This window comes from Cygnus olor, chromosome 13 (assembly GCF_009769625.2).
Source record: "Cygnus olor isolate bCygOlo1 chromosome 13, bCygOlo1.pri.v2, whole genome shotgun sequence".
Taxonomy (NCBI): domain Eukaryota; kingdom Metazoa; phylum Chordata; class Aves; order Anseriformes; family Anatidae; genus Cygnus; species Cygnus olor.
The window spans coordinates 10,417,040-10,439,918 of record NC_049181.1 but is presented as its reverse complement, the minus strand read 5'-3'; the positions used below and the strand labels follow the sequence as shown (position 1 = coordinate 10,439,918).

The following is a 22,879-nucleotide window of genomic DNA, read 5'->3' as shown; positions in this document are numbered from 1 at the left end:
TGAGTGGTGGCCCAGCCCCACCGCCGCTTGGTGGCTCTCGAAGCTGCCACCTCACTCCTCCCTCATCTCCATCAGAGGCATCTCCACCCCTCACCCAAGCCACCTCACTTTCTCCATGGCAGGAGGAAAGCCACCAAGCCAAACAGGAGAACGGAGGACCTGCTAAGGCTCCCCGCTGCCTGCCTCACCTCTCCATCTCCATCCCTCTCGCTCCACCTCCCATCCAGGGGACTCCATGTAAGTGTCACCTCCGCCATCATCACCTTTCACCCCCACCCAAGGGCTCAGCAGCTTCCTGGCTTCTCCGGCTTCACCCCCTGGGTTTGATTTCTTGCAGCCCGTGATGGATTTTGTTCTCACCATGTCTGGGAGCTCCTAAGAAATAAGTGGGTGCAGAACCGCGCTATATCTCATAGGTGCTGGGCGGTTGGAGCTGTGCCTCCAACCCTGCTTGGCTCTGTAGCATTGGGAAAATCATCCCTGGTGGGGGTGCCTGGCTTTTTGTTTCATCTCTGAGACCACAGCTGTGCCTCTGAGCCAGCTGAGCAAGCCGGGCTAGGAGCTGAACCACGTATTCAACCATACGAGCCACAGACTCGAGCAGTAAAAAAAATATTTCCTTATTCTCTTCTGCACCGGCCTGCCCAGCTCCTCTTCACCCCCAGGTTTGGCTTGGAGCATCCGTGCTGGGCAGACCAGGACAAGGAAGATACCAATTTCAGTCAAGGCTTCAGTCTTTCTTCTCATTTAAAATGCATTCACTCCCTCGCTCCCTCCTCTGCTTCCCTCCCTCAGCGGCGATGTCAGATCAGGCAGATTTGTAACACGCTCCCACTTTGCTGTAGTGACACCAGCAGGCCTGAATATTTCATGTGGACGGTCAGTTCGGGGCTGGAGACTTAAATAGCCTTGGCACCCCGTGCACGCTGCTGCCGGCTCTGCAGAGAGGCTCGGGGAGGGGGCCTGGCACCAGCTTCACCCGCTGCTCCCCGCCAGCCACCTCTGCCCCCAGCCCCAGCTCCCGGCCGTAGCAGGAGCCGGCCGAGCTCCTGACATCGCTCCCTCGCCCGTGGATGCGTTTATTGACGTCTGTCCGTCTGTCTGTCTCCCTTTCTCCGTGCGACCGTGCGCTCAGGACGAGAAGCAGCCGGCCACCACGCTGCTGGTGGGCCCCCGGCACGGCATCAGCCACGTCATCGACCTCAAGACCAACCTGACCACCGTGCTGTCCGAGTTCAGCAAGGTCAGCAAGATCCAGCTGTTCAGGGAGAACCAGGGGGTGGCCCGGGTGGAGACGAGCATCCTGGATGCCAAGGTAGGCACCGGGCGCCCCAGGGGACGGCATCGGGGCCGGGGGCTGCTGGGGCGAGAGGAGCGGTCCGTGGCTGTGGCTGGGGTGGGTGCAGGCACTGCAGGGCACCGGGGAGGTTTTGTGCAGTAGCACAAGGTGGAGCTCGCCAAGCCACGCGGGGTTGTTGGGACTGGAAACGCTGGGACCAGGCTGTCAGGCTCGGTGTGAGAAGAGATCCACGGCCGCCCCCGGGTATGGGTGTCCCTGGCTCCAGTAAGCCCCTCGGTGGTGTAAATGCCCTCCTGCGGTCTGTGCGTAACCACCCTGCCCTCCTGCGCCCTCCGTGCGTGGTGCAGCGGTGGCCCCTCTGGTCACATCCCTGCCACCCCTCCCCACCCCTCCCAGCCTCTTTTCTCTCTCCCCGTTCCCAAACTCTTCAGAAGGATTGCCAGCAGTACGCTGAGAGCTTTACTGACTTCTTTGGTGCCTGGTCCACTAAACCCTTCAGTGAAGCTGAGCTCCTTCTCTGGCTGCCTCTGCGTTTCCACATCTCCTGTGGGGTCTCTCAGCCTCTCTGCAGCCCTTGCCTTGTGGTCCCTATTTCAGCTGCAGCCTCGCAGATGTAGTGACGGGGGATTTGTTAAGGATTCTCCTGCTGCCTCCTCTCCTGGCAGACTTTAGCACTGGGCCGGGAGGTCCTCGCCTGCTGGAGGAGCAGCCTTTTTCCATATCCCCTCCATCCACCTCCCGGTCGCTTGAGAAAAGGCAGTACTCCCGTGCACCTTCCCGTGGGCACGCACGCACAGTGGCTTTATCTCCCTGAGAAACTGCAGACGGCTGCCTCCAGCCACTGAAATCCCCCTGTGCCTCTGGAGAGGGGAGAACGTCCCGTGGGTGAGGCTCAGCAGCACCCCGCCGGGGCACAGGCTGCTGCAGTCTGTCTTCATTTAACTGCTATCCGAAGGGCTGGGCTTTAAAGGCAGGATGTCTGCTCCAAAATGAGGCAGACGCTAATCCTACACAGGACAGCGATGGATGAGGCTGGCTAAGAAAAGCTGGCAACGAGATCATTACCTTGAAGCGCTAATCTGCTTCCTGCAATTACTGCATTGTACGGAACGTGTCGCTGGCTAAAACACGGGGTTGCAAATAAATCCGTTCCCTCCGGGATTCGCAGCCCGATAGAGGGCTGTGCTGTGAGCCGTGTCCTACCCCTCTGGGGACCTCTGGTCAAATCCACACGACGTCCCCAAGCCTGTCGGGGCAGGGAGAGGCTGTGAGGGTCCCCGGGCTGGGGCTGTGCCGGGGGTGCCAGCCTGGGAGCACCTCCGAAGGCTGGGACAGAGGCGAGCCAGCCCAAACCTGTGCCGTGTCTGCTGCAGCTGCTTGCTGGGTTACTGTGGAAACGGCAGATGTTGAGCGATGGGCATGGGGTCGGTGCGGAACGGCTGGGCTGGGTTTCTGTGCGCCAGGTTTATTGCTGATCCTAAGGGTTAAAAAAGGGATCGGGACGAGGAGCAGCCCTCGGCCACCCAAACACCCTCGCCTGCCTCTGCAGCCCAGACCCGCCTGCCAGGAGTGAGCTGGGGAAGATTTCCAGGTAACAAGCGAGCCTGAGCAGATCACAAACCATTCGTGTTTAGTTCAGGAGGAAAAGAAGTGGTGGTTGTCTTATAAATTATTCACCGGGCAGTAATAGCTTTGTTTTGGAGCGTTTCCATCCCGGGCTTCATTCGGTGTTTCAGACAGCCTGTTCCGGGTACAAAACCCAGGCAGAGCCTCTGCTTTGTTCTCTTGCTGCCACTGCGACAGTGGCAGAGGGGCTGGGGGAGGACCAGGTGCTGGCAGGAGGCTGGCACGGGGACCAAAAGCCTCGAGGTCTCTGCTGCTGGGTCCAGGAAGGGTTTTTGTTCCGACTCGCTGGGCTTGAGCCTTGGTTCTGGAGCTCGTAGGCTCCCCACGCTCCTCCCAGCTCCTGTGTTGGGACATGGTGGCAGCTGGGGACATCAGAGCCGTCCCCCGTATCCAGCCGAGCGCTTCCTACCAGCTGCGTCCCTGCCCACGTGGCTCTGGCGGTTCCCGCAGGTGCAAAGGTTATGTTCTCGCTAAAAACCCTTTTCAAGTGAAGCATCTTTCCTTCCTGCTCTACGCAGCTACACGCTGCTAAGCTTTTCATTACGACAGAATTAATATTGGCAAGAAGCTTCTGAAACCCCTGAAAAGGGGCTGGAAGAGGAGCTCGGGGGCAGCCGAACCTCCCAGCCGAGCCCAGAGGAGCGCCCGCAGCGGGAAGCGTCCCCGTGCCTGCAGGGAGCAGCTGTCCTGGGCTGCGCAGCGGCTGGCTGCCGGCCCACGCCATTTAATCACGGGCACGAGGGTAATTGGCTCCGTGTGTCCCAGCAGGACCTGCCGCCAGCCGGCAGTTTAGCCGAGATCAAGGCTCGGCACAGGAAAACAAAGGGAAAATTAATTCAGAAAGGTCCCCGGCTGCTGCCGCGCCTGGAATCTGGCTATCGATTTCAGCATCCCGGGGGCCCCGGGCATGCCTCCAGGCAGTGACAGAGATAAAAGCACCGCGCATGTCCAGCTGCAGCCTGCTCACCTTGCCGGGGAGCCAGGCAGCTCCTGCCCGGCCCCCTCTCTCCCCAGAAATAGGAGGTGCAGGGGAACATGCGGTGTGTGCCAGGGCAGGTGGGGAACGGGCATTCGCTGGTGTGCGTGGATGAGAGGAAAGCCACGGGGAGTCCCGCCACGCTGGGCAGCCGAGGGCAGCACCGCTCCTGCTCGTGCAAGCAGTGACTGGAGCCGTCAGATCTCTTCCACGCAAAGAGCGCGGCTCTAGACTGATGCCAGAAGCTGCTTCCTGAAGCCGAATTAATCTTACTAGTTTTCTTTGCGCTAAGCCATTCTGAAACACCGTGAGAGCGAGATTTTCTTTGTCTCGGTGTCGGGGCGGGGAGGTGCCGTTCCCGCACGCGGAGCCTTTGGGCCGTGACTGAATGCAGGGCACGCAGCGGCGCCAGCCCCAGGCACCCGGTGAGGGGCTGGGAGCCGGCCAGCAGCACGAGATGCAGGCAGCATGCGGAGGGGATGACTTACCCAGCCTGCACAGCCAAATTTGATTCATTTATTAAGAAAAAAAGAACAACCGAACAGAGCTCAGGCATCTGGTGCCGTGGGGATGAGCACAGCACAACGGTGCTGCGAGCTCCTGCACCCCGAGGGCTGGTGTCAGCAAACGGGAGGTGCAGAGGGTGCCAAAAGCAGCCCCCCGCTTTGCCAGAGCATGCAGGGAGCGGGGACAGCGTCCCGCAGAAGGGGCAGCTGCTGAAATCCCGACGAACAAGAGCACCGCTGCGAAACCTGCAGATGTGCTGCAAACCAAGCCAGGAGCTGTATTGATCAACAAATGAGAAATAATGGTCCTAATCACAACAAGCCCGGTATCGATAGAGCCGAGTTAATAACGCTTAGAGGGAGGGAAGGAAAGGTCGGGTGCACGTGAAAAATTGACTGCTGTCTTGTTAGGCCCCGGTGCCTATATTATTAAATATAAACTTGGCAGAACACCTCAGGTAAGCCAGGGAACATAAATTATGTAAATTCATGTCCCAGCTTTCTCCTGCGCTGCATTAAGGGAAGCAGTGTAAGACCCAAAGTGCATGATAAAGAGAGGACATTAAAAGGAAATACACATAAGCTTAAGGGTTAGAGCTTGCATAGATCAGGTCATAAATTAATTTAAATATCAGGACTGCTAGCATCCTCTAACATAACCCCGGCCATAAAATTTCATCCAGATGTTCTTCTACGAAACCTTCACCTTTGTCTGAACAGGAGAATACCCTTCGGAAGGACATCGAGGGTTGATTTAAAGGCAGTACATAATAGAAAAAGCATTCTATCCTTAATGAGCTAATGCAAAACTCATCTCTCCTATCCAGTATAAATGTATTTTATTTTACTTTCCGGCGAGATTGGTTGCTAAGCAGGAAGCTTCAAGTGAAAAAACGCCCTTTGCTCATTAGGACTAGAAAATCCAGAAAACCAGTATGAGTGAAAGATCAAAACATGAATAATTTCAGGCTGGTGTTGCGGATTTAGAGGCAGAAAGAGCTTTCTCTTTAATATTTGCTTCTTTTCACGTTGGCCTGTCGTAGGTCTGAGAAGAGCCCTTACCTGTGCATCCCGCTGTGCATCTGGTGTTTGGCGTTTTTTAAAAGTTATCCCAGTGAGTGTGTTTCTGTGTAAAGCTAGCTTTCCTCCTCAAGGCGCCACTGCCCTGACGAAAATCTCCGGCCCCCGTGGGAGCAGACCCCAGGGGCTGCCGCAGCACAGACCTGCCTGCGGGAAGGAGCAGGAGGAGGGCCACAGGTGTGTAGACGAAGTGTTCCAAAACTTTGTTGTCGTGCACGAATACCTGTGGTTGGTTTTTTTCTCTTTTTAACACATAATTCGTGGCAAGGCACATTGCTTTGTCAACAGTGGGGCTGCTGAAGCCTGGTTCCCATGGCTTCATTCAGCGTCCCGACAGTGCTCACCTTTCCTCTCATTTTCTCCTGGATTTCAGCGCTACCTGCACAAGGCGCTGGTTCCTGCCTGTCCTCAGCTCCCTCCCCTCTTCCCCACAGCGGTCCCAGCTCCTGAGCAGCAGCTGGGACAGAGGCACTGCATTTTGTATTTAGAAAAGCTGTGAAAAGCCACGTGTGTTCAGCTTGCTGCCGTGCTGTCGGACCTCCTGGAGCTCAGGCGGGGAGTTAAAACATCGCCGTGGGAGCAGGGATGTTGTGTGAGCCCCAGCCCCGGGGAGCTGCCCACCAGTGTCCCCTCTCTCTCGCAGGAGGTTTTCAAGGAAAAGGTTAATCCCCTTTGCCACGGGACACTGGTATCCCAATGGTACCAGCCCAAAGCACAGAGTAGAGCCCCGCATCATTATTTCTTAGAGCAGCTCCCTGCAAAGCTGCCCCGAATTTACGATGTAAAAGCCTTACCAACGTTAGCTGGAAATTTTTCAGGCAACCGTTCGGAGTGTAAATGTTTGCTTAGCTCGCTTGTGCCTGGCTGTCTCTGTAAGATCTCATTTTCCTTGCCTGCTTGGAACAGGGTGACCACGATTGCTGGAGCCTTAAAATAACGTCTCTGTTAGCTGCCGCTCATCACACCTCCTCGCTGTAGCCTGATTTCCAAAGGAAACAAGGCTTCTGCCATCGCCTTGCCTCTTCGCCTCTCTACCCCACGAGGCGTTCCCAGACCTGCTGGCCACTTTCAGTGCGCTTTGTCGCCGGGGCAGAAGTCCCAAAGGCAGCGGAGAGGCGAGGGCAGAAGGCTTCGCGCTGGCGCTGCCCAGCCGATGAGCGGCTTCCCTAATAACAGCGTTTTAATGCCTGACAATTCCCGCGGAACTCTCACACCACTCGCTTGGCAGGGAGCGAGAGTAATCTTATCAGGGACCCCTCGCTAAGCTGTAATGTTAATCAGCACTGAGATTTATCCCTTTCAGAGCAGCATGCTACAATTAACTCTGGCATGCAAGGCGCTGATTGCTGGGGCCAGCCTGGAGGCTGGGCTTGCTCGGAGACCTGGCAGGGACCTCGCAGCGTTTTGGCGTGCTTTGTTTTATTCGTGGGCAAGAAGTGCCGGTCGGGGCTGTTCTGCCTGGGTCCTGTCTCCCTGCGGGCAGACGGGCTGATCGCTGGGCTGCTGGTGGCCAGCAGGACCCGACAGCCCGTTCCTGGGTGAGCTGGAGCATCCTGAAACTCAAGGATCGTTTAATTACGCGGCAGTGGATAATCACCAGGCATTGCCGCTCTCACCTTGGTGTTTGCTTCATTTCTTGTTGCTCGCACTCAAACCCTCGCTGCTGCATAACAGAGGGGGAAAAATGTGCAAATGTCTCTTTATTCAACAGATGGCTTGAAAAAAAAAAAAAAAAAAAAACCAAGAAGGCTTAGCCCTTGTTTTAAGGATGCTGCATATGGCAGAACTGGAACACATGGTTACCTTTCATCACTTATGTCAAGCTTGAGGCTGGGCTAGGAGCTGGCACCCCCCTCCCCACCGCTGGATGCCTGCCTCCTGCGAGCTGCGTGGAGAGCCTCCTCCGTCCCTCCTCTCCTTCTTGATGCTTTCCCTCTGCTCCGTGTCACCTCGAGTCTGTTTTCCGGGATGCAGAAAGCCTCTCAGCAGAGCTCGTTTGTGTGTCAGGTTATTTCTTGTCCTTGTGCCACGCCGCAGCCGGGGAGGGAACTTCTTTACGCCTGCCCAAGGAGGAAGCAGCCCCCGGCAGGGGCTGGGGTAGCTCGGGGCTGGTGGCCTCGCCCCCAGGTTTATTATGTTGTGTCGGACAGAGCGTGACATGCTGCAAGGGTCTGCCTGTGCCAGGATGGGGCAGAGTTTGCTCAGTGACTTAGGAAAACAAGCGCTGAGCAGAGCACAGAGCCAACCAGCGGGTGCCGGGAACCTCCCGTGGTTAGAAAACAAGCAAATGAAAATGGCTTTAATGCTTCTCACGCTGCGTGGGCTGAAGCGGTTTTAAAATGGGCTTGGTTGGCCCTGGATGTGGTAAATGAGTTGTGAGCCCTAAAGGGGCCATTGCGGGAGCAGCAGAGCCCTGCCCGTGCCACCAGCAGGCACAGCGGCACTGGGAAGGGGATGAGTGCGCTGCCTGGAGGTGGCTGCCTCTTCCCCCGGGGCCGGGCGCTCCTGGAGAACATCCACAGGGATGCGGGAGCCAGAGTTTGTGCTGCTGGGCTCGTCCTTCCCGCGAGGAGCCCGAGGTGGGAAGCCGACAGCTTCTTTGGGAGAAGCCGGGCATGGGGCAGTCCCGGTGCCTGTCGCTGGACCGTGCGGTGAGGTTGTATGCGGTGCTCACATCGTGTCTGGTTTTTTTCCTCTCTTTAAAGCGAAAACCTTTTTTAGCGTGCGAATAAATGCTCTCCTAAAACAGAAGACGCCATCTGCTCCTAGGCACAAATTGAATTTTCCAAAGGGTTAGGTTTAAATAAGATCCATGGGCTCAGAGCAGTGGCTGAGGGAGCCCGTAATGGGTTTTTGCCCCTCCTGCAGCTCACTGTAAGCAGATGCCTCGGTGTATGGGAGGGCGACGTGGTGCCTGCAATGACACAGGGGCTCTGGCAGCTGGAGACTACACAGACTCCCCGAGCTCCCCAGGGCCTGGTGTTTTAATCCTGGTGCTTGTAGGTAGGCTTTGAACACCGGGATGCACACAAATTACCTGGACCCTGCGGGGAGCGCACGGCGGCTTTCCCCTCTTTCATCTTCCTTAGAGGAGTCGGCAAGCGGGGAGTCGCAGCTGCAGCGAGGCGCTCTGTCAGGCCCTAAGATTTGTTGGGTAATCTGCAGCAAGGACGTGCACGTGGCTGTTTCTTCCCGTGTGGGAGCTAAAGCTGCCAGCCAGCTCACCAGTTACCCCAGCGCGAGCCCTTTGGAGCACCGGTCCCGCACCAGGCGAGCTGCGTTGCCCTCACGCGCTGTGCCTCTCGTGCCTTCCAGCCGCTGGTGTTGCTGATGGAGTGGCCCGAAGCCACCAACTTCGCCTGCCTGATCGCAGGCTACTGCCGTCTCCTGGTGGACTCCAAGAAGATGATATTCTCCAGGCCCCCCAGCCAGCCCCCGCCGCCTCAGATTATCAAGGCAGGTACGGTTCAGCCTCTGCTTTCCGTGCGAGCCCCTTCCCAGCCACCTCCCTCCGCCGGGGGCCCTGCTGTGGTAGGAAGGAGGTGGTTCCTCTGGGATCTCCCTCTGTCCTGGTCCCCCCGCAGCACCAGCAGCCCCCTCTGAACGGCAGAACGAGGCCTCGCTTTGCAGAAGCTCTCACTTAAACAAGAATGAGCTTGCAGTCGCAGTCCCTGGCTGTACAATGGCCGTTTCTGCCAGCTCTGAAAGTGTGGCTACTGTGCTGATTTCCTACATCGGGGGGAAATTTGGGTGTGTGGGCTTTCCAGGCGCCCAGCCTGCTGCAGGGAGCAGAGCGCTGCTCCGGGCACAGCAGCTACAGACAGGTTGTGTCCCACCAGGCACTGATGCTCGGTTCTTCGAGGACAGATTTCAGCTGTCAGTCACCTTCAAAATGATCAGTTATCATCGAGAGGGATTTCAGAGAGGAGCCAAACCTGAGCTACGTGCCATTACTCCATGCAGGGTGTGCATATTGAGTACGTCTGGTACAGGGAAATAAAAAGTACAGGCTCAGTGGCTGGAGTTGCTTCCCACTGCAGTGTGTGGAGAGGCTGGAGATGCTCACCCTGCATAGCCAGGAGCTGTGAGGGGCCTTCAGTTTAGTTGGTGGGGTGCTAAAACTGTCCCCTGGAGATGGGCGTAGTCAGAAGAGGTGCCAAGAGCTAGCAGGGCCCCTGGGGAAAGGACCTGGTGTCTCTGAGGTGTGAGGAGGGCACCCGGACACGGAGCTGGCACCAGCGGGAGGACGCGCTCGGGAGGAATCGGGAAGGCACCTCCAGCACCCTCAGCGCACCCAGGGAGAGACCTGGCAGGTGATGTTGGTGTGAGTATATGAGCATGGTTTCCTTTGCGTCTTCACCCGTGCATCTTACTAACAGCTGCCACTGTGCTCTCTGCTCTGGGTGTCCTGCATAAACCCAGCCCCGTTTGGTATGAGTGAAGGGTGCTTCCAAACTAAGTGGTGTCATCAGAGCGCTCCCTCCCTTCACGCTACAAGGCATGGCCTGAACCACAACGTGTCGTAGGTCTTGCCTTTTTCTTGACAGTCACAAGAAACCAGTGTCGCTCTGCGTGGGGGCTGGAATGAGCGCGAAGGGGAGTGACGGTGTGGTAGCACAGCGGTGGAGCAATGGATCCGTGCTCTTCATACTGAAGAGCTGGCCCCTCTCTGGGTGGCCTGGGCTGTCCTCGGGGGCACAGTAAAAACCTCTCTGGCCAGCAGAGTGAAGCGGACCCAGTACACTCAGCCCAGCTGCTCAGGCATTGTTCAGGAGGGGTGAATTTAATTTGTGTTGAGAAAACAAATTCTGCCAATAGTTGTGGCCTTGCCACGGCTGCAGGCTGAGCTGTCAGGAGCTGAGCAGATCACCAGGAGCTGGGGCTGCCGGTCGTTAGCACATCTCTGCAGGAACGATAAGAAAGCCCCACTGGGATGAATCAAGTTCCCCCAGCCTTTGACTTCCCAGGCTGCAGGCAGGCCGTGCCAGAATCTTAAACATGACATCAAGCCCTGGCCTGCTTTTTGTCTAGAAGCAGAGCGCATCCATCTGCTCGGAGGCCCATTAAACCCTCCTGCTGAACTGCAGTCCTGTTTAGAAATGCACGCTCCATCCAGATGCTGTCAGTTAAATCCCCCAAATCCCTCTCTCGGCATTTCCCTGCGGAGCCGCACGCCAGACCCCTGCCATAGCTGCACGGACGATTTGCCTTCCTTGCCCCTTCCTCCCCCCGCACCCTCAGAGCATCATTAGCAGAGCAGCGCCCAGGCCGCTATCTCAGCTCTTTGCCAGGACTTTCTCTTCCCGAGAAAGCAGCTGGATTACAGATTTTATGGTTTTGGCCTCATTCAGAAGCGGGCCCTGATTCGGCGTGGGCAGCCAACAAAAGCCCCGGCTCAGCCTTGGCAGAGGCTGGTGTACATGAGCTCTGGCCAGCTGCAGGTCTGCACGGATGATCCTTTCTCCTTTGCCTTGGTCCTTGCAGCCCGTTGCTGAAGGTGTCTTCCCAGCATTCAGTCACCCTGCTGGTGTTCCTGAGCACCAGTACGTCCATAAATGAGAGAGAGATTGTTTAGATTAGGTTTTTAGCATTGCAGGTGATGAACAGTATAATAGAAACGTGTGTTTTGGGAGACAAATTGTCCAATTTGTTGAGCTAATGAATTTAATTGGGATTTATTTGATTTAATTTACACTTTGTAAGATGGAGCCTGCATCCCCCTGGCACCCGTTCTCGGCACAGCTGCACAATTCAGCCTGTAATGCAGACAGACACCCCTCTGGAGGGCTGGACCACTGGCCAGAAGCTCAAGCAATATTTCAGCTGCTCGCCTTGCTCAGGGAGGGCCAAGAGGAGGCTATCACGGGGAAATGCTTAATAAGGAGCAGAGCATTACTGCACCGTGTTTAGCAGCCTTCTTTGGGCTCGCTGAAGAAATGGCTAAGTAAAATGGCTTGGTATGGCCAACATTATGCACAAATGGTGACAGTAATTCCTTCTTGCCATATAACTGCCATTAAATGGCAGGCTGAGGCTGAAAGTCCTCATATATGCATGCAGACGTGCTGTTCCCATTACCCTCTGAGTCTCACCAGTAGCTTGCGAAGCAGCATCTGCATGCCCAGGTTTTGGGACTGGCTGTGCTGGGCAGCCCTTCTCCTGCCTCCCAGCAAGGGATCTTGCTCCCTCTCTCTGTTGCTGCTGTGCAGCACAGAAACAAGATGTTTGCTTAGGTAGCCAACCTGGATGGAGTCCAGCTGGGAGCAGAAAGCAAGCTGATGCAGTTAGGAAACAGACCTGTCAGGAAAGGTTAAAGGAATTTGCTGCGTCTAGTCTAAAACCGAGGCGGGTAGGGAGATGGAGGGGGAGGAACAGCATGATCTTGCTGGTGTCTAAAGGCTGTTTATAAAAGGGCAGCGATCGGTTGTGCTGCAGGTCCAGGATGTTAATGATCTAATTCCTAGCCGAAAAAAGAAGACGGGGAAAAAAACAAAAAGTCAGAGTCAATACTTATAAATGTCACAATATTTAACTTTATAAAATTTATATGATTGAACTCTGTAACACGTAATCATTTTGGAGACAAGGGAGGCAGTGTGCTCAGTCAGTGCGCTGCGGGGCTTTTGCTGGCTGCAGCTCAGCTGCTCCTACATCCCAGTGAGCCACCCCGCAGGCTCTTCTGGCCTCAGCCATCGCTGTGCCCCAGCCACGCGTAAAGGCCTCACTAAACCGCTTCCAATAGCTCTTTGTTAACGGGAATCCATTTTTTATTGATTTAGGAGAAAAGGCACGTTAGCACCTTTGACCTGCGCGGGCTCTCCTCGAGCTGCAGAGCAAGGAGCTCGCGGCACGAGCTGAGCCGGGTGCGAGCTGTGTTCAGCGCCCAGGCTAGGGGCAGCCCCAGGAGACTTCTGCGTGGTGTCCCTCAGGGCATGACCCTTTCCTCCATGCGCTCAGCGGGGAGGCCAAGGCAGGTGCCGGGTGTGCAAAGCCTCCATCAGCCCCGTGTTTGTGCAGGACTGAGGGCAGAGAGCACGTGGACGTTCCTCCAGGGCGGGCAGTGGCTTTCCCATCCTCTTTTCCCCTCTCCCCAGTGCTGCTCATGACGCTGTGTTGTGGTTTCGGTTTAGATTACATCAACGCACACAACCTCCACCGGCCCGCGGGGCACACGGGAAAGAAGGAGAGCGGGTTCGTGGGCGGCCCTGCCGCCAGCCCCGGCGAGGCCCGGGCTCGAACGGCCAGGGCCTCGGACTCGGAGCTCGTCAGCTTTTGCTACCTGCACATGCGAGAGCAGAGAAAGGAGAGAGAGAGCAGGACGGATATCAACGAAAACCTGATCTTTTTCGAGGAAACTCGTCCCAGGACCAAATCCGACCCCACCTCCAAGAGCTCCGGCCAAGGCTACGACGGGGCTGCCAACGAGCACGACCCAGACGGCCTCGACCGAGAGCGGCACACCAGCCGGGCCCGGGCCCACACCATCGACACCCACCCGCGGGGCGACGCCGCCCACTTCTACTGCGAGTCCTGCAAGGCCAAAATCAAGAGCCGGCTGGCCCTGCGCAAGGCGGGCAAGCCCGGCGGCGCCCGCGACAACATGGTGGACCTGATGTCTCTTCCCCCTCCCGGCAGCGATGAGGAAGAGGACGAGACGACGGCCCTGCTCCCCGCCATCGCCGCCCCCCCGCCCGGCTTCCGCGACAACAGCTCGGACGAGGACGACCCCAAGCGCCGGGCGGCCGCCCAGGGCCAGGAGCAGGGCCGGCACCTCTGCGGCATCCTCTACGACGAGATCCCCGTCACGCTGATAGACAGCGTGCAAACGCGGACGGTCCGGGACCATGCTCAAGAGCTGGACGATGCCCTGGTGTCCACCCTGCAGGCGCTGGAAGCCCTGGCTGCTTCAGAGGATTGTCCGCATCCCCCGCCACAACAGACAGCAGGTATTGGAGCGGCCGTGCCTTTCTTTTTCCCCACAGCCTTTCTTTCCTATGGTGCCTCCTTCCCTTTATTCTCCTCCTGCCATCCTATAAGTGATTGCGGAGCTGCTTGCAGTGAAAGCCAAGTTGTGGCAGCAGGCTCTAGGAGGGCCTGCTCAGAAGACTTCTCAGAGCCTGAGGTGGGACCGCTCCTCTCCGTGACGGTAGGTGAAGAAGTCCCTTGGTTGTCCCACACCTCCACGTGCCACGTTGAGGTGCTGACAAACCAATGCCACGAGCATCAGTCCCTGCCTGCTGCAGCCCTCCCCTGTCGGCACATTCAGCCTTTGCAGGTCCCCCCAGGCCCTGCGGTGTGAGCCCCTCACGGGGCAGGCCTGCAGCCGGGTGGGTGTCTCTGGCTCCAGCCTGCTGGAGGACAGCCCTGAGGCCCCGCTCCCCTCCCTCGGTCGCCCTGCTCACCGTGGCAGAGCAGCTCTTGCCAGATTTCCCTTCTTGCTCCAGAGAATTCCCTGCAGCCCTGCTCTCGCTGACACTGGAACCCTTCCCAGGACCTCTTCCTGGGCCAAGAGCTGAATTGAGCTAGCAAGCCAGCTCAGTGCTGACAACTGATCTCTTAAATGTGTTAACTCTTAGCTGGGAGAAGAGTCACTAAATTCTCTCCAATGGGATGCTGTGTCCTGCCTTCTTAGGACCCTTCTGCTGCACTGGGTTCGTCTCTCCTCCCCACAGTGGTGTGGCACGGGCATTATTGTGGGGTTTTCTTTGTGTTCCTCCTTAGGTCTTATTGTCCTGGCCGCCATCACGCCTGAGTCATCCTTGGATTCTGGCCACGAGACCAACTCCTCAGAGCTAACTGATGTCTCGGAGATGGTCTCTGCTATGAAGCAGCATCAGAACGCAGCCTACTTCCTCGCTCAGCACATCAACAAAGAAAACCTCCTGGCCAGGAAGGACTTGCCTTTCCGAATCCAGAGCTGCGCTGCCCAGGCTGTTCTCACCACGCCATACGCCCTCAACCGCCAGGAGCCAAACTCTTCATTGAAGCCAGCTTTCTCTCACCAAAGCCCCAACCTTACCAACTGCAAGAGCAAACAGGAGCAGCAGAATGCTGAGCGGAGCTACAGCTCGGCTGTCCAGCCGGTGCTGACCCCCCAGCTGAGTGAGCAGAACAGGGGGGCTCCAGCACCAGGCTCTGAATGCAAAGGTGCAGGCCACACAAAAGCTGCCTTTGAGGTATCTCTGCATGCCTCAGCAGCCCCGGGCAGGGAGCAGGCACAGGATCTACAAGAGAAGATGACCAAAGAGGTCAAGCCGAGCCCCAAGCTCCTCCCAGATCAAAAGAGTGGCGTGACTACAGCCATCATTTCAGCTGCTCTGCAGCAAGTGGCAAGTGCACAAGGCTCAGCTCCCCAGGCAGCAGCAGCCTCAAAAGAAGACAAGAACACGAATGGGACCAGCAGCTGTGCATCAGCCAGCAACAAGCCCTTGAAACTTAAAGGAAGTCAACAAACTTCAGAGCCATTATGCAACTGCCAGCAGCAGCAGCAACTCTCTCAGCAGCAGCATAGTGAAGTTTCTTCAAGTCCTAAAGAAGCTCACAGCAGTAAGGCTGAAGCTTTCCACCTCACCTCAGCAGGTGAGGAACTGATGCCCGGTAAGACTTTTGCCTCTAAAAGCTACCAGCAAAAAGTGAGTCGAGATGCCCCAGGAAAAGCAGCGTGTGGAGAAACAGGTCAGAAGGCGGGTGGGGAAACCATGAACCTCGTTTTTCAGAAACACACAGCTCTTTCAAACCAAGCGGAGAAAACGCAACAGGAAAGTTCAGCCAAAAGCTTAAAAGTTGGGAGTAGCAATCTGCACTCTCCGTCACCTGGTAGCACTTTCAGGAGCGCCAGTGAGGATTCCAAGGGGCCGATCCAGCTAGTGCCCAGGTCCGAGAGCCTGCAGATCAGCACCGTGCCTTCCAAGAAAGTAGAAAAGGTCCTGGAGGTGACCCAACCAGATATGGATGTCCCAGCTAAACCCAAAGCTCCAAAAGCTCCCTTCAGGTTTAGGAACCTGTTCTCTGCAACATTTCCTACCCGGCTGAAGAAGGAGACGGACGAGCGGCAAGCCCAGCTGCAGAAAGTGAAGCAGTACGAGCTAGAATTCCTGGAAGAGCTGCTCAAGCCAAAGAGCAAAAGTGACCTCCCACCACAGGAGTATCTACACCCTCCTGCTCCTGGACGCTGCAGCTGCCAGCTAAGGAGCAGTCCTGTCCAAAAAGTCCCAGGGATGTCCAGGGAGCAGAGGCGCAGCTGTGACTGCAAGCGGATCTGTAGGGGGGTGAGGCCACCGATGGTGATGCCAGAACTGGAGAGGCAAGGGAGGGATAAAGTTGCCGATGACCAGAAGCAGGCAGAAGCAATTAGGTTGACAAGCATGAGCAGCCCTTCCAAAGGCAAGCGGATACGATCTACGAGTTTAGAGTCCAGGGACTACCGGTCAGATCCAGAAAACAGCATGTCATGTTTGACAACGTGTGCTTCCCGAGGGGAATGCATAGGTGCTCCGCACTATAAGAAGCTCTTGCGCCGCTACAGTGTTAGTGAATTGGATAAGACTGATAGGACATCCCTGTCCTCTGACATCTACCAAAACATCTATCCAACCAAGCAGAAAGGCCCTCAGAAAGAGCCTGAGCCCAGCATCCTTTGTCCCGTTTTGAAGAGCAAAATCCAGGAAGCCTCAGGAGCGGCTGATCCATCCTATGTCCAAATAGCACAGGAGAAAAAGAACCAGAAAGGTTCAGCGGTGTTCTCTGTCCAGGAGGAGTTGTATCCAAGTCCTGCAGAGCTGCGGGATGAAGACATGGAGGACGAGAAGTGCTGCTCCATCCGGTACTGCTTCTACTACAGGAAATGTGATGTCGCAGATGATGGGAGCGAGAAAGACGAGCTGTCCTACTCCATCCCCATGCAGATACTGCCGGGAATGAAGCTGGACAATCAGATGGTCCCGGTCATGAGCAGGACCCTTCAGGTCCTCGATGCAACAGCCTGCAGCAGTCCCAATGACGCTCAAACCCAGGAAATAGATTTAAGGACCTCCACTTTTGAGGGGAGCCTGGCAAAGATCAACACCCTTCGAGGCCACGCCTACAGCTTGCCCAACGGCTTTCTGCAAGTGCAGCTGGATACCAACGAGCTCCTGACTATCCTGCGGCAGTGCGTGGTGAGCCCTGATGTCCGGGACTGCAAGCCGTACATCTCCCAGCTGGCTGAGTACAAGCAAGAGCTCGCCCTCAAGTTCAAGGAGTTCCGGGCCTCCTGCCGCCGGGTGGCAGCCGTTGACAAGAGCCCTACCCACATGCTCTCCGCCATCACAAGCAGCTTCCAGGTGCTAAGCAGCCTCATTGAGACGTTTGTGAGGCTGGTGTACGTCGTGCGCTCCGAGTCCCAGCGGCAAGAGCTGCTGACCAAGGTGGAGGAAGTGGTGAGAAACTACACTTTCCTCCTGAGGGCTGCCGAGGAGTCCACGGCCAGAACGCTGAGCCACCAGCAGACAGTGGAGCAGCTCGCCCGCCAGTCAGCCACGGTGGCCACCGTTATGAGCACGCTCACGCGCTCCCTAAAGACGCTGATCAATAAGTAAACCAGCTCCGAAAGCCAACAAGCCAGCGTGTGCCGGGCTGTGTCGGTGGTTCTCGTGTCGCCTAAGTCCGGTGAGGATGTGTGTCTGCAGGGAAAGCCCCCGTCCGGTGGGGTTTGCAGCGGAAAAGACATCGTTTTATTTCTCCGCAGAAGGGATGGTTGTGCTGGTGGTGTTCTGAAAGGTGAAGTCGTGCCCTGATGCAAGCTGCACAGCCAGCTTGTCAGGGGGCTCAAGCAGCTGCTCTGCTTGCTCTCCCATGCTGGCTTGGCAGTGACTGGCTTGGCAGTGACGGAGGCATCGTCACCCCGTCTCCACGCTAGTCTGGTTCCGTGTGGCTCCGGGCCTCCCTTCTGCAAAGACCTGACACTGTCTCCCTTTGCCACGGTGCGTGCTGGCACTGGCCAGCGAGTTAGCAGGAACTGAGGGGAGATCTCCCGGCTTCGCTTGGGCAGGGGTCCAGCTGGAGCCAAACCAGTGTCTTGCCACGTAAACAGATCTTCTGCCTCCAGGGTCTTCCTGGCCCACAAATGCAATGTCAGCAGCAGCAGAAGGCATCTCTGGGATGCAAGCCCCTGCTGCTGTGCTAGGGCTTGGGAAGCCCTAGCACGGGGAGGATGCAATGATCCTGGGACAGGGCTCGGTCCCCCTCACGGGCTCTACTCTCACAGCTTATGCACCAATGCCCCTGTCCTGAGCACAGGCACTGCCTGCGCAGAAGGCAATAGCTTCATGTGTGGGAGCAGGGAGCCATTCGCCATCCCCTGCTGGGTGGCCACGTCCACGTTAGAAAGCCTGCAGAGACCCGGATTGACCTGTGACCATCGCAAGCCAGAAGCCGGGCTGGCAGCTAAGAGGAGGCCTCTTCCACGCCATTCTCCAGAGGTCAGGTCCATGCCTCAGAGGCTCAGCCCAAACCCTCTCCTGCTTCCGTTCACAATGCCCGTAAGAGAGGAGCCCCAGATCAGGTTGGTCTGAACCGAGGCTTCCTCCTGAGCCAGGCAGTGCTACTGCCGTCTGCCAAAGGAGCTGCCCTCCTTGCCAGGGGGCCGGGATCCTTTTTCTGTCTCCACTGGACTGACTGACTGCCTTGAGGAGCATTATTTAGTACGTGATGGTTATTTATTTGGAGTTGGGTTAGTTTTTGGTTTGTTCGTTTTTGTTGTTGTTGGGTTTTTTTTGGTTGGTTTGGTTTGGTTGGTTGGTTTTGGTTTGTTTTTTTACTTCCAGGTGAATGGTAAAGTGATTGCTAATTGTTTTCCTCCACACCCCAGGGTTCCCGCCCTCCTCCCAGTCTAGCTCCTAGACATAATCAGACCGCCTTAACTGGTGCTTCAGCGCACTCGCCCTCCCTCCAAAACGCAGCGAGGAGGAGAAAATGCAAGGTTCCGCGTTGCATTGCCCTTACAGTGCCACCCACTGCACTTCACGCACACGGGGGGGGGGGAACAGGGCTGCGGGGCTCCCCGCGCCTCCCCCCCGCACCATCTCCAGCTGGAAGGGGAGATCACGGCGCTCGCCCCGCGGCGCAGCCGTCGGGGGGGGAGAAGGGTTGGCAGACTCCGCAAGCTTGCCCCATCGCCGCCTGAGCGCGTGGGGCTGATCAGGGATCTCCGTATGATCAATCACTTCCCATCTCTATTATTTATTTTTTTATAAACACGCACATTTGAAATCTCTTGTTCTTCCATAAGAGTTATGGAAATGCACAATGTGCTTTTAACACGCGCATCCTCTACTGAGTGCAATAACGTCCCCTGGCCCGCGGCTGTCCCGGACTTTGGCTGTTGCTGTCAGCAAGGCAGAGAGGATCCTGCTGTGTGGACAGAGCACCCTCCTGCCTCCTGCTTTCAAGAACCATGTAGCAAATATTCGGTGGAAGAGCCAATTCGGATTTCAGCCCACGGTGGGCAAAGCCTGTTATAATGCTGAAGGCCAACTGGGAGCTGTGTTTTTCTTTTCGTCGTGAATTATCTATTATGAAACTCCGAGTTTCCTCAAGCTCCCTGTTATGCCTATATCATTTCTCCATAAATCTCTCAGTCTAATACAGAGGAAAATTTTTTTATTGTCTGTATATAGTATATATAAAAATATATAAATTATATATATATACACAAATTTATGTCTTGTTTTACAAACAAGAAGGATTAAATATATTAATCTTAATATCCAAACTAGCACTTTGTGTCTTTTTTTTTAAGAACTTGGTGGAAATGTGGCTGTTCCTAGCCGTACCGAGCACTGTTCACAAGCAAAAACCCCTATTTTTGTTGCTATAGAAATGCACGTATCTCCATACGGGAAGGGCACAGCTTAAGGACTCCGCGACGCCACTGCACAGGAGTGCACAGGCCACAGTCAGGGCACAGCAGTGAAGTACCAGACTCTGAAGGAAGCCACGAAGCAGCAGGTTGGAAACGAGCTGTTTAACTTGTTACGGTTTCGTGTTGTTAATGGGTGTTTTGGATTAATTCACCTTCAGGAGGGGCATGCATCCAGCAACACCGACCCCTCATCACCGACTCTGGGCACTGCGGTCGTGCTGGAGGAAGCAGGGTCCTTCTGGTGCCCCCAGGACACCCTCCTGCCCCTAAAGGACATGTTTTCAGCCCAGTTTCAGCCTCTGTCTGGCATCTACTGTTCTGCCTAGGAAGAGGTGGCAGCGTGCTGCCCAGCACGGGTGGCCTCTCGCTTCTGCTGAGGGACTGCTCCCGTGTGTCTTTGCAGGGCAGAGCCCAGTGAAAGCCTAACGCCAGACCCAGGGGGAAGTCAGAGCTGTGCAAACAGTTTCCTAGCTACAGGTGATGTTTCCAATAGCCCGTTTCCTCTTGGGATGTGGTTCGCCTGGCACAATGAAATGCTCTCTATTTATCAGGGAGGAAGGCATTGATGTGTGTCCTCTATATACCCCAAAGCCTCCAGGAACTATAAAAGCCAAGTCTGATAAAGATCCAGCATACAAAACATTAGGAACTGGGCCATTTTCTGTACGGGGGTTGAATGTGTTGTCTAAAGCAAAGATAGCAGCAGTCTCGGCTCACGCACTTTCTCTGTGCCTCCAGGCTGGTTATTTTAATCTGCATCACACCATTTCCCATGCTGAAATAACTAATGATGCTTGACACTGACTGGGACAAAACACCTATTTATAAAGCTGGGTATGGATCAAAAAACTGGGAAAGCCAAGAGGGTTTTTAACAACACACAGAGCCCGAAAACATTATTGACAGCAGGCACTTTAATCAACATTTTGGAGCTGCTGCTGAGTTCTCTTAGTACCATCTAGTGGGCAATCGGCATCCCGGTGGAAAGGAATTAGTTCTTCACAACACACTGTTATTATTTGTACAGCAGCGATGATAGGTGCTCCGGGGACAGTCAAATGTCCCCGTTTGAAGGGAGGAGCTGTACTCCTACAGACCCCAGCAAGATGAATCCCTGCCTCTATTATTGTACTGATCTCTTCAGTGTTGTCCCTATGGCCTCGCTGTGTTAGGCGCTTGTAAACACTCTTGAAGGCAATGATGCAGGTAAAATTTTCTAGTTAATGGTTTTGAATCACAGATTTTTGAAAAATCTGTCTCAGTTACACAGCACAGAGAATTTTTTTTCCCCAAATCTAGTTCCCTTTTCACTCTCCAGCCAGTTTATCTGCCTGTTCTTACAGAGCATCAGCAATTCTCCAGGTTGAAACCACTGCCCCCCAGCAAAGTATATGGCGCTCAGCAAAGGACAATATTGTTTGGCAGGGGTGCGTGCCCAAAGATAAATATGTTTTTCTCCACTCCCTCCCACCAGAGCAGCCTGCCTGAGCTCTGCTGTGAGCGCGGCAGGCTGTGCAGGCCTCAGGGGGAGGCCTGAGGGGGAGTGCCAGGGGGAGCCGCCTTCTCGCACTGCCTTCACTGGGACTTTTTCACCCTACAGTTACAGCGGGAGCAGTTTCCCAAACAGCCTTTATGGATGGCTCCCCAGCTGCCATTAATGCTGATCAGCCACACTGTGCGCGTGTGACCATCAGTGTAATCGTACCCGCGTAACCTTCCTCCCTCTCTTAATCGTCTCAAATTTATTTCCACTCCTGTTGAGTCCTGACCAGGAGAATGCATAAAAAAGGAACAAAAATTGGGCTACTGCTGTTCCCTCTCATGCTCACAAGAAAAACAAGAGACCTGGCTCTCAGGGGTCCTGTCTCAAGGCAAGAGATGAAACTGCAGACCTTCAGCAGCATGTCCAAGATACATTTGGATGTAATGGGTTGTGTCTCTGTGGACTTTGCTGGTCATTCTCAGCTGGAGATGACAATCAGGTACATTGGCTCAGAGCACCCCACAGCCAAACCCCGCATCCATCGGGATTTCTCTCCCTCTCCAAGGTCATGGCACCACAACAGGGACTGCAGCAGGCCCAGGTACAACAGTGGGGTGAGCGGAATAGCTGAGCCCCACAGCTGCTGTCATCACCCCTAGACAAAGATAAATGATTAACGTCTAAGTTTTATCCTCATACTGCCTGCATTCCTGTGTAAGATATCCTAATAAATTCCCAGTTTAGGCAGTGGTGGAGATGGCTGGGACACCCATGGCTTTAACTGGACAATGGAAGAATCTGCTGGGAAGGACAGTAATTACTTATTTCTCTCCTCCTTATTCACTATACATTAAAATGGTCTGTACACATCATAGGAAGCTGTTTTCCAAAGGTGTTTTTTGTCAGACTATGTAATTCCATACTGGGACATTAGCAGACAAGGAGCAGACAGGATGTGATGTCCCAGCCCAGCGGAGATGCTGCCCCTTGCTGCCACCTGCTCCCCACGATAAGAAGCAAACAGAGAGGGTGTTTTTCTGCAGCCGAACTATAAAGTCATTAAAAGGCAAACATGCTGTGTTAAAAGCAGCAGAAAAGCCAGTGCTGCCTCTCTGGATGCATGCCCTGAGGTTAGCCAGGGGTCGGAGATTAAAGGGCTGTGGACGTGCATGGGACCAACGCACACAGCCCAGAACACTTCACAAGGCTCCACTGAATTCCACTTTGAAAAGCACCTTGGAAATATTCCTAAGTCTAAAGCATTCAAGAAAAAGATTTTGGTGAAGAACATTCACCTCTTGCTGAAGCAGTTGGACTCCATCCTCATATTTTCAACCAGGCAGGTAGTAATAGCATGCTAAAAATTAGAAATATATGCAAAGGGAGCTGTCAGCTCTTTAAAGAACTTGTAATTCATAAGTCCATATTGTTTCGTATGGAGGCTTGAAAATACCATTTATTTTCCACAGTTCAGTCTTTATGCTGACAAATGGTGGATGTGCTCTGGTTGGGGTGTGTCCTGTGTAGCTGTGCTAGCACTGCTACTGCTGCCATTGAGCAGGGTATGGGTGAGCTTTATTCCTAAACACAACCCACCTGAAACCAATGGGATCCCGATGATTAAGTGATTTTACTCTTCAAGGGAAAGAATACGGTGTTTCAAAGAGAGTCAGTAAAGACCTGGAAGCAAGACGTTTCTTATTCGATCCTAGGGGGTTCGATAGTAGCAGAGAGGGGATTTACCTGAAAATAATCCCTGTGAAAAAATGATAGAGGCAGAGAAGCAGCAGAAAAAGAGCAGCCAGTAGAAACGCTTCCTGAGCTGGAGGTTAGTTTTTCTACTGCCCACACAGAAAAGCCTCAGTTTTCTGAACTGTTAAGTGAGAATACAGGAAAGGGGAGTGAAATCCAGAACGTCATAAGACTGGAGATGGGCCCTAAGCCACAGAGGCAAACGCATTCAACATTGTGAATTCATGCATCCAAAGGGCAAAGAGTTGTGCTATTT

General features: G+C 54.9%; 1 protein-coding gene across 10 annotated transcripts in view; it reads left to right on the top strand.

Moving 5' to 3' along the window:
• FRMPD3 (FERM and PDZ domain containing 3) overlaps positions 1-19,137 on the top strand; it is a 45,903-nt gene extending 26,766 nt beyond the window's left edge. For 9 of the 10 annotated variants that reach the window (XM_040572565.1, XM_040572564.1, XM_040572560.1 and 6 more), the window contains 4 exons: positions 1,136-1,315; positions 8,804-8,948; positions 12,619-13,434; positions 14,210-19,137. In XM_040572565.1, the coding sequence (XP_040428499.1) occupies positions 1,136-1,315; positions 8,804-8,948; positions 12,619-13,434; positions 14,210-17,064 (3,996 nt within the window). In that variant the 3' untranslated portion in view covers positions 17,065-19,137. Of the gene's footprint in view, positions 1-122; positions 238-1,135; positions 1,316-8,803; positions 8,949-12,618; positions 13,435-14,209 lie in introns of all 10 variants that reach the window. The other variant, XM_040572569.1, reaches the window with a different exon arrangement.
• The last annotated feature ends 3,742 nt before the right edge of the window (positions 19,138-22,879 follow it).